Raw genomic sequence first — 10,766 nt, 5'->3', positions numbered from 1 at the left:
ACCCGCGGGCTCAGGCAATCCACTCACCTCAGCCTCCCAAAGGCACGGGATTACAGGCTGAAGCCACCGAGCCTGGCTTATCTCATTCTTTATTGGGATTTCAGAGTTGGGCACATTTGGAGGAAAAGCCACCCTCGTGTGGCTGAAGAGCTCTGATTCTCTTACAGCTTCTGGAGGCCTCTGTTGTCTTGTTCAGCAACAAGGAAGAGGTGCATCCTCTCTACCCCGCAGCCACGTGGGCGGTCTCCTTGTTTAGTTTAGCTAGCCACCTTCCTTGAGTGTTCCGTGTGTCAGATGCAGACGCACAGGCACTTGGCAGGAGACAAACAGCAGGCCTCTTCCGTGGCATGTCTCTGTGGCTTCTGTCAAACATTTCTTTAGAGACAAGGGTATGTAGTCTTATACCCAAACCAGAAACTGAGTTGTTAGTTTCCTGGCAGAGGAAGAGTCTGTCTTGGATGGGTGGGTGTCCTCTGGAAGTTACCCCGTACAGTCAGAGATGGGTGTATTTAGCATTCATTTAAGATTATGTAATTACTCTTTGTCTTGAGCCACATTCCATGTGGAATGAGGAACTGATGTGATTAAGTGTCCTACCTTAAAGACTAAGAGAAATGAGTTGTGTCTCTATGCCCAGTCATGAAGTGTATCGCCACAGCTGTAGAGATTACTCTTCATCCTTTGTTTTGTTTTGTTGGTTTCTTTTAGAGACAGGGTCTTGCTCTGCCATCCAGGTTCCAACCCCTGGGCTCCAGCGATCCTCCTACCGCAGCTTCCCAGAGCACTGAGATTACAGACAGGAACCACCATGCCTGGTCTTTCTTTCTTAATACTTTTTTTTTCAGATCCAGAGAAATCTTGTTTTTGTTTTTGTTTTTTTGAGTTGGAGTCTCACCTTGTCTCCCAGGCTGGAGTGCAGTGGCATGCTCACAGCCACCGCAGTCTCAACCTGCTGAGCTTAGGTGATCCTTCTGCCTCAGCCTTCCAAACAGTTGAAACTACAGGCATGTACTACCATGCCCAGCTTATTTTTTGATTTATTATAGACATGAGGTCTCACCAAGTTACCCAGGCTGATCTTGAACCCCTGGGATCAGGCAATCCTCTTGCCTCAGCCTCCCAAAGTGCTGGGATTACAGGCTGAGCACTGCACCCGGCCCCAGAGAAATGATTTTCAAGAAGTTTTTAAATTTTTGTTTGGCTTGTATTTTTCTGGGTTCTCATTCAGTTCCTGCTGCTATAAGACTTCCCCAGAAAATCTCCTGCTCTTGCCTCTTCCCAGTCTTCCATTTCAAAAGAAATCAAACCAGCCACAGAATCGAGTATGTTTTGAGGGGCAGGGATGGGAAAATGATTTTGTTTTAAAGTTAGGGAGGCAAAACCTGCAGATGTTTTTGTTTCTTTATTCCACCATAGTTTTCTGATTAAATAAATGCAATTCAAACCTAACAGAGATTGTAGACTGCCTCCTTTTAATTTGTTTTATAATTAAGTAAATAAGCTTTGCTCCATGTTTAAAGATTGTGTTTAAATGGATCCTCTGTAGAATTGCCCACAAGGTACCAGGGCAAACAACTCATTCTTATCATTTTTCTCAAGATGGATTGAAAAATAATGGATTGTAATAAATCACTTCTGGCCAGGCATGGTGGCTCATGCCTGTAATTCCATTAACCCAGCGTTTTGGGAGGCCAAGGTGGGATGACCACTTAAGGCCAGGAGTTCAAGACCAGCCTAGGCAACGTAGTGAAACCTTGTCTCTACCCCCAAAAAAAGTCTTCATATGTATTTCAGACATCATGTCTGTGAAAGCGTGTTGGCCAAAGGCTCCTCCTGGAGCCAGCCCCGAATTCTCCACGTGGCCGTCCTCCAAGTCCTGACCTGACCCTCCCAGGGAGCTGCCAGGAGGGCCACCTGTTGAATTGTCTTGTAGGACCAGGAGCGGCTGGGCAAGCAGCTCAAGTTACAAGCAGAAAGAGAAGAGAAAGAGAAGTTGAAAAAGGAGGCCAAGCGGGCCAAGGAGGAGGCCAGGAAGAGGAAGGAGGAAGAGCGGGAGCTGAAGGAGAAGGAGCGGCGGGAGAAGCGGGAGAAGGACGAGAAGGAGAAGGCGGAGAAGCAGCGGCGAAAGGAGGAACGGCGGAAGGAGAGGCAGGAGGCTCTGGAGTGAGTGCCGGGTGGTGGGGACCGGTGGCCACGCGGGGACGACAGCCACGCCCTCCCCGCCCTGAAGCCGGTCTGTCCCTCTCTCCTACATGGCTACACGCTGAGCCTCCGATCCGAGGACACGGAAGTGCCTCCCCACTCTGCCGCTGCCCTCACGTCTGCCCTGCTGGCCTGGGCTCTGTCTGCCTGGACCCCGTCTACCAGGTCCCGGCTGGCGGAGGCCTTGTCATCATGGGGCTGCAGGCTTTGTCTGTGCCATGGTGCGTCGGCCAGCTGAAGTCTCTGTCTGTATTCTTGTCACGGAGAATGTTATTGACTCTTTTTTATTTGTATTTATTGAGATCTGTGTACTAGCCTTTATAAGTGTGTGTGTGTTATACATCACATAACAGCTTACGGTAAACAAGCATGTCGCCTGTCCGTTCATGGCAAGATGAAATGCCGTCTACTTAGCAGTTGAATGCTGTGTTCACTTCCAGAACCAAAGGAAAGGCTGACCGAGATCTCACTTCATGTTTCAACAGGGCCAAACTTGAGGAGAAGAGGAAGAAGGAGGAGGAGAAGCGGCTGAGAGAGGAGGAGAAGGTAGGGCCGCGGGAGCGTCTGCTTCAGTCCCCGGGAAGCAGATGGCATGAGTGGGCTTCTTGCCGAAGTCGTTGCGAAGGTTTTCTGGTCTTGAGAAACCAAATGGCTCCCCCGGGGGCGGACGGGCCTGTTTCAGTGTGTTCCCATTGTCTGTTCTCGGTGCCGGCCTGTCACGCGCCTGCTGGCCCCGCTTCCTGGCACTTCTGCCCGTGAGGACAACGCTGGCATTTTGAGATGGGCTAGCACTCAGCTGTGGGTCGGGGGTTTTGAGAGCTGAAGTCTTATAAACATGTCTCCAACTTAGAAGCGCATGAGGCTTAGTTCTAAAGGCCTCCACATGTTGGAAAATACACGTGTGTTTAAACATGTTTCTTTCTCCTCATCCCCCTTCCTAACCATCGTCTTTGCCGCTGCAGCGCATTAAAGCCGAGAAGGCCGAGATCACACGGTTCTTCCAGAAACCAAAGACACCACAGGCCCCCAAGGTGAGCACCTAGCTTCCCTTGCCTTCAGTGTCTGTGCTCTGTGAGACTTTTTCTATTAAAAATAAAAGGTGTGCCGGGCTCGGTGGCTCAGCCTGTAATCCCGCGCCTTTGGGAGGCTGAGGTGAGTGGATTGCCTGAGCCCACGGGTTCGAGACCCGCCTGGGCAGGGAGACCTTATCTCTACAATAAATCAAAAATCAGCTGGGCGTGGTAGCGCATGCCTGTAATTCCGGCTACTCGGAAGGCTGAGGCGGAAGGATCTCCAGAGTCCAGCGGGTCGAGGCTGCGGTGGCCGGGAGCGGCCACTGCACTCCAGTCTGGGCGACAGAGTGAGACTCCGACTCAAAAAAATAAAAAATAAAAATAAAAGGTGTCTTCTGCCTAGCGGCCTTTCTTCCATCCAGAAGGAGGAAGCTTCCAGGGACCCAAGCACACTTACTTCTAGTGAAGTCACTCAGCCACTCTCCTGGTCCCCAAAGGGCAAAAAGTGGCATGTCTGACAAGAAAGTGCTGTTCTCAGAGATTGCTTCCTGAGCAGTTTTGAGTCAGACTGAAGAGAAGATGACCTAGCCTTCACCCCCAGGAAATTCATGGTGGGTGGAGAGGAGGCTTAGCCATAAAACAGTATAAAATTCAGCTCTGAATCTTACTTACTGCATTTGGTGTTGGTTGCCTGGGAGTTGGGACCTTCCGAGCCTCGTGCTCTGTGTGGAGACCCAGCCCTCCTTCCTCTCCATACCCCGCTCCCCACAGGGGCCCGTTTCTAGGGGCACGGGTCCCTCCAGATGCTTTCCTGTGTTGACACCCCCCACGCTTCTGCGTAGACATGCACGTGTGGCTCAAGACTTGTGCGAGTGGATCATGTGGCTCTGTGGTCCACTCAGCTGTGCTTCAGATTTTTGCCACGTGGCACGTTTAGATTTTTTCATTCTTTTTCCGAAAGGGATCTGTCTCTGTTTTCATCTCCAAAGATTTCGCTGGCAAAAGTTGCGTAGCTTTAGGGTGCTCATGTGGTGATTCGAGGTTGGCACGTGTCGCCTAGTGACGGCCACAGGTCCCCTTCGTTCTTTTTCACTGCTGTGTAATATTTCCTAGTGCAACAGCCTTGGGGGGTTTTAGTTCGTTTTTAGTTTTCTTCTGAGTCAGCGTCTCACTGTCACTCAGGCTGGAGTGCAGGGGTGTGATCATAGCTCAAACTCCTGGGCTCAAATGATCCTTCTCCCTCCGCCTCCCGGGTAGCTGGGACTATAGGTACGTACCACCAAGCCCAGCTATTTTTTTTTACCTGTAGAGGTGGGGCTCTTGCCATTTTGCCCAGGCTGGTCTCCAGCTCCTGGCCTCAAGTGATTCTCATGCCTTGGTCTCCCAAAATGCGGGATGACAGGTGTGCACCACTGCACCAGTTCTGCTGTCACAGTTGATGTGCCCTGTGGTGGAGTGGCAGGGGTCCCCAAGCCACACTTCTCTTGGCCCACGGGCCTTCTGCAAGGACAACCAACTGGACACGAGCTTGCTGCTGTATCCCAGCGCGCACGTTGCCGAAATACCACGGCCAGAACGCCCGGCAGACTGGAAACGCAGTTACGTGTTCCAGCAATGGTGACAATGTGCTCTTCCCCACCTGCCACCATGGCCATGTGGGCTGAATTTGCTTTTAATTTTGCCAGTCTGATGGGGTAAAAAGAAACCGATCTCATTTTCCTTTCCAGTTTTCCTTGCGTCCTGGTGCAACGGGGCATCTTTCTGTGTTCTTTTGCCATTTCAGTTCTTCTGTGACTTGCCAGTTCCTATTTTTCAACAGGATTGGCTTCTTTCCCTTGATATGGAGGTTTTTCCCCCAGTTTATTTATTTTTGTTTGTGTGTTTTGAGTCTCCCTCCATCGTCCAGGCTGGAGTGAAATGGCACTCTCATGGCCACCGCAGCCTCTGCCTACTGGGCTCAGGTGATCTTTCTGCCTCAGCCTTCCAAGTAGGTGGAACTACAGGCGAGTGCTACCACACTCAGCTAATTTTTAAATTTATTGTAGAGATGAAGTCTCCCCAAATTGCCCAGGCTGGTCTCATACCCTTGGACTTAGGCAATCCTCTCACCTCGGCTTCCCAGAGTGCTGGGATTACAGATGTGAGCCACTGTGCCCAGCAGTCTTGCATTTTAGCAGCATGACTTGGGTGAGCTGGTCCATCTCCTAGGGTCTCAGGTCCCAGCAAGGCGCTCAGACCACGCAACAGACTGAAGTTGCTGCTTCCGTCTTAGGTCATGTCATCTTTCCTTTTTCTTTCTAGAGCCAGGCTTATTGACTTTCTTTTTTTTTTTTTTGAGTTGAAGTCTCACTCTGTCACCCAGGCTGGGGGGCAGTGGCACGCTCCTGGCCACCGCAGACTCGACCTGCTGGGCTCCAGCGATCCTTCCGCCTCAGCCTTCCGAGTCACTGGAACTACAGGCGCACACTACCACACCTGGCTAACTTTTGATTTTTTGTAGAGACGAGGTCTCGCCAAGTTGCCTGGGCTGGTCTCGAACCTGTGGGCTCAGGCAATCCACTCACCTCGGCCTCCCAAAGTGCTGGGATTATAGGCATAAGCCACTGTGCCAGCCAGGCTTATTGACTTTCAATGAGTTTGGCAAGTTATAGTGCATGTAAGCATCCCCATAGTACGGAATATTCCCATCACCCCAAACAACTCCCTCGTAGTTAGCCCCTCCCACCCTGTCCCCTGCAGCCACAGATCCGGTCCCTGTCCCTGCAGCTTTCCCTTCTAAAAACTCATGTGAATGAACTCACAGCATACGGGCCTCGGAGTCTGCTCCTCTGACTTGACCTGGGTGAGTCTCATGCACATGTGTTTGTGATTTGTCCTGTCCCCATCGCGTCTCCTCTTGTTTTCAGACCCTGGCCGGCTCCTGTGGGAAGTTTGCACCCTTTGAAATTAAAGAACACATGGTTCTCGCCCCTCAATGTCGGGCTGCCTTTGACCAAGACCTCTGTGATCAACTTGACCAGCTCCTCCAGCAGCAGAGTGGGGACTTCTCCTTCCTGAAAGATCTGAAAGGCCGACGGCCCCTCAGGTCCGGCCCTACCCAAGTTTCCAACCGGAACGCGGACATTTTTAGCAGGTCAGAGCCAGGGAGATTTCCTTTGCCTGTCGGCGACACCAGAAGGTGGCAGTTGGGGCCCGGGTGCCTGTGGCAGAAGCCCTGGTCTGGTCAGCCGCCGACTGTCTGTGGCCCTCAGGCCAGTCACCTCCCCTGGCTCAGGACTTAGTGCTTGCCCTGGGCCTCTCTGCCTGGCCTTCCCATGAGCCCCTGGAATCTGTCCTGGTCTCCCCAGGGTCTCCCCACAGGGATTTTACTTCCAGACTGGTCTCCACTGAAGGGTGCCCCTCACTCCTAGTGCCTGCCTTATTTCGTGCAACCTGCTAATCCAAGTGCTCAGGGGAGCCCCTTGGCAGCCTTTCCCCTGTCCTCCCCAGGCTGGTCCTCCTTGGTCTGTCCCTTGAGTCAATGCTCCTGACCTTTCCTGGGGGACTTGGTGCTACTGCTTAATGACCACTCATCTTTTCTGGTTTTGTTTTGTTTTTTAAACTGAAGAGACAGGGTCTCACTGTCACGTGGGCTGGAGTGCTGTGGTACGATCACAGCTCACTGTGGCCTCAAACGCCTAGGCTCAAGCAGTCCTCCTGCCTCGGCCTGCCAAGTAGCTAGGACTATAGGCGTGTCCCAACATGCCCAACTAATTTATTTCTTCTTCTTGTTTTTTTATTTTTATTTTTGGTGATAGAGACAGTGTTTTGTTCTATTCCCCGGGCTGGTCTCAAATTTCTGGCCTCAAAGCTATCCTCCTATCTCGACCTCCCAAGTTTTCTGGGATGGCAGGCATGAGCCTCCACTTGGCCTTTTCCAAATTGTATGGCCAACGTCGTTGGGAGGAGCCCAGGTGGTGTGTGAGTGAGTCACCAAGGCCCCACCCTCCTGACAGTCTTTCACCCCTCAGTGACGTGGTGATCATGGCGCACGGGAAGGTCGCCAGCGTGCCCGACAGGAGGAAGCTCGGCAGGATGAAGCTCCTGCAGTTCTCAGAGAACCACCGCCCAGCCTACTGGGGCACGTGGAACAAGAGGACCACAGTCATCCGCCCCAGGGACCCCTGGGCCCAGGACAAGGTGGGCTGCTGCAGGTGGGCCGTTTCTGCGGCTCGCTCCTACCGGGCCTGTTCCACTGCTCCTGGCCGCCAATTGTCCCAGCCCCTCCACTCTGCCCTTTTCTGAAGGCACTCACGGCATCCCATGTCTTCCTTCTCAGAAGCTCCTGGACTACGAAGTGGACAGTGATGAGGAGTGGGAAGAGGAGGAGCCCGGGGAATCCCTGTCTCATAGTGAAGGGGTGAGGACAGATCTGGGACAGCGTCAGCTCTGACCAGGGGCTGTGGCAGGCCTGAGGTTTTCTTCCCTCGTGAGTGGCTTGGGTGTGGTCTGCAAATTCAAACCCACGGGACATGTCAGATCTGCCAGCCTCTGTTGGAAAGCCTTACCTGGGACACTTGCCTGCTTGACACCGTGCAATGGCGCTGAGCCACGTCTGCCGTGGCTCCCCGTGGTCCCCGCTGCCCGTTTTGCCTCACATCTGCCCATTTCTGCCTGACGCCGCCACACACTGTGGCCTGCTGGAGCCTCTTCTGACCCTCAAGGCGTCCACAGGAATGGCCCTCAAAGCAGAAGATGTTGACAGATTTACATTTTTGTTTTGTTTTGTTTTGGGTTTTTGTGTTGGAGCCTCACTGTCACCCGGGCTGGAGTGCAGTGGCACGCTCACGGCTTCTGCAGCCTTGACTTGCTGGGCTTAGGTGATCCTTCCACCTCAACCTTCCAAGTAGCTGAAACTACAGGTGTGCGCCACCACGTCCGGCTAATTTTTTTGTTTTAATTGTAGAGATGAGGTCTTGCCACGTTGCCCAGGCTGGTCTCGAATCCCCCTGGGCTCAGGCAGTTCTCTGGCCTTGGCCTTCCAAAGCGCTGGGATGACAGGCGTGAGCCACTGCTCCTAGCCAGATCTGCGCCGCTGATGAGGCTCACGCTCTGCTTCTGCAGCCCATGGACCTCCCTTCTTTCTTTTTGAGGATGAGGAGGACGAAGTGGGAGAGGACGAAGATGAGGACGACGGCTTTTTTGTGCCCCATGGGTACCTGTCTGAGGGTGAAGGCGTGACAGAGGTGAGGGCGTGGAGGGGAGGTGACACCTGGGGAGGTGCTCATGGCTCAGTGCTCGGGCCGGGCCTGGGGTGGTGCCGCTGGCCCCACCGCCCCACCGGCCGTTCCGCAACGCTGCTCCTCACTGCGGCCTCCCAGGGGCTGCTCGGCCTGGAGGCTCATCTGCAGTGGGGTTGGGCCTGAACTCGGCTTTGCCTGGGGGTGGCAGCGGCAGGAAGAAGTCCAGGTGAGGAGGGGGCAGGTCCAGGGGTGAGAAGGGTGGAGCGTGAGGCCCAAGCCGGAGGGCAGCCCCTCAGCTTTTCCAGCTGGCGGGCGGATAATCTGTACCACGGCACACACGTCTTCAGTTTTCACTCGGATAGCTTGTCACAATTGAGCGAACTTGTCCAGCTACCACCCAAAATAAAATACAGAAACTTCCATCTCTCCGAAGTGTTCCCCCATATCTCTGTACCCACCCTCTACCACCTTCTAAAGTCTGTGATGTGGCACTCTTGAGTGAGCCATTTTAGGGGCTCAGTTGGCCAGTGTCTGGGAGGTGGGGACTGAGAAAGGTGTACTAGGACGGTCTTGGGTCAGACACGGAGGGCGTGACTCCTGGTCCCTCTCTGGCCAGCAAGGCAACCGGGTTCTTGTGCCCTTGGAATTTTCCATCTCTGGCCGTGCAGGCAGAGGCCCCAGCCTGCTTGACAGCTCCACAGTCACACATTCGCCGCAAAGTGCAGAGTTGCCTTAAAAGAGGCCGTTTGGGTGAGGTCATAAAGCCTTCTTCCCTGCCGGCTCCCCCTCGGGCTGGGGCAGGAACAGCTAGGCCACGGCGTCCTGCTTGGCTGACTCCTCCAGTGGCCGGCCCCTTCCCTCTTCTCGCTCTCCGGCTGGCCAGGACCCGGAACCATGGGAGGGGGCCAAGGGCCCCAAGTGACCTGCTGTCTCTTGCCTGCCAGGAGTGTGCCGACCCGGAGAACCACAAGGTCCGCCAGAAGCTCAAGGCCAAGGAGTGGGATGAGTTTCTGGCCAAGGGGAAGCGGCTCCGCGTCTTGCAGCCCGTGAAGATCGGCTGCGTGTGGGCCGCTGCCGGGGCCTGCGCCGGGGCCTGCGCCGGGGCCGAGCTCAAGGTCCTGCAGCAGTTCGCAGCCTGCCTGCTGGAGCCCGTGCCCGCCGAGGAGGAGCCGGCGCCCAAGGCCTCCAAGCGGGAGAAGAGGGACCAGCAGAGTGAGTGGGTGGGGCCGGACCGGACCAGCGCCCTTCTGCCCGAGAGGGTGTTGCTCGCCCAGCCCTCACAGTCGGCGGGAGGGCCGGAGGGCAGGGGTCCCCGCCCCGGGACCAGGCAGGGCCTGTACGTGGCGCGTTTGCCGACCAGGACACGGTCACCTGCGCCGGGGCAGGAGCCCATGTGTGCCTAGGACATGGCTCCCCCGCCCACGTTCTTGCTTTTCAAAAGCCAGCAGGGACAGCAGCCAGAAGGCGAGCAGGGCAGCCCTTGGGAGGAAAGGCAGGAGCTTCCCCTCGCCGCGGCCCCTCCCTCGTCTTCCTCCTCGAGCCAGTCGTGGGCACTGCCCTCTTCGTTTTGTTGGGAGGTGGGGTCTCAGTGGCACGATCCCAGCTCGTCGTCGCTTCCCCCTCCTCGGCTCCAGGGATCCTCCCCCCGCAGCCTCCTCAGTAGCTGGGGATACCGGTGCCTGTCACCACAAGCAGCTGGCACTTTAAGTTCTGCCGAGACGAGGTCTTGCCATGGTGCCCGGGCTGGTCTCAAACGCCTGAGCTCAAGCAGTCCTCCCTCCTCGGCCTTCCGCACTGCTTGGATGGCAGGTGTGAGCCCGTCTGAAGGCCCAGTCTGAGCCTGCTTACGTCCGCCCCCGGGACCCCTCGTGCCCCAGCCGCTGTGGCCCCGGCCCGGCACCTCCTCCACGGACCTCGGCCCGCCTGTCGCCCCTTGCAGTCCTGGCCCAGCTGCTGCCTCTGCTGCACGGCAACGTGAACGGGAGCAAGGCCATCATCCGGGAGTTCCAGGAGCACTGCCGCCGAGGACTGCTCCGCAGGGATGCCGGCAGCCCCCCAGGCCCGGCCTGCTCCCGGCCGCAGACCCCCCCGGCCGGCGAGGACGCTGCCGTGCCCTCCAAGGCCCGCCTCAAGCGGCTCATCTCCGAGAACTCCGTGTACGAGAAGCGGCCCGACTTCAGGATGTGCTGGTACGTCCACCCCCAGGTGCTGCAGAGCTTCGACCAGGAGCACCTGCCCGTGCCCTGCCAGTGGAGCTACGTCACCATGGTGCCCGCGGCCCCCCGCGAGGACAGCAGCGGCACGCCCGCTGCGGTGCCCAGCCAGGGCG

The 10,766-nt window shown here is 55.7% G+C and overlaps 1 protein-coding gene across 1 annotated transcript in view; it reads left to right on the top strand.

Annotated features, from left to right (window-relative positions):
* CHAF1A (chromatin assembly factor 1 subunit A) overlaps positions 1 to 10,766 on the top strand; it is a 28,887-nt gene that overhangs the window by 11,849 nt on the left and 6,272 nt on the right. Inside the window, exons 5-13 of the mRNA XM_021708019.1 lie at positions 1,934 to 2,163; positions 2,688 to 2,748; positions 3,165 to 3,233; positions 6,122 to 6,348; positions 7,226 to 7,394; positions 7,534 to 7,614; positions 8,348 to 8,440; positions 9,382 to 9,649; positions 10,377 to 10,750. Of these exons, the coding sequence (XP_021563694.1) occupies positions 1,934 to 2,163; positions 2,688 to 2,748; positions 3,165 to 3,233; positions 6,122 to 6,348; positions 7,226 to 7,394; positions 7,534 to 7,614; positions 8,348 to 8,440; positions 9,382 to 9,649; positions 10,377 to 10,750 (1,572 nt within the window). The remainder of the gene's footprint in view (positions 1 to 1,933; positions 2,164 to 2,687; positions 2,749 to 3,164; positions 3,234 to 6,121; positions 6,349 to 7,225; positions 7,395 to 7,533; positions 7,615 to 8,347; positions 8,441 to 9,381; positions 9,650 to 10,376; positions 10,751 to 10,766) is intronic.

This window comes from Carlito syrichta, unplaced genomic scaffold (genome assembly GCF_000164805.1).
Source record: "Carlito syrichta isolate Samal-C Ts95f unplaced genomic scaffold, Tarsius_syrichta-2.0.1 Scaffold130442, whole genome shotgun sequence".
NCBI classification, from domain to species: domain Eukaryota; kingdom Metazoa; phylum Chordata; class Mammalia; order Primates; family Tarsiidae; genus Carlito; species Carlito syrichta.
Note: the sequence above shows the minus strand (reverse complement) of the source record. Positions and strands in the feature narration are given on the sequence as shown.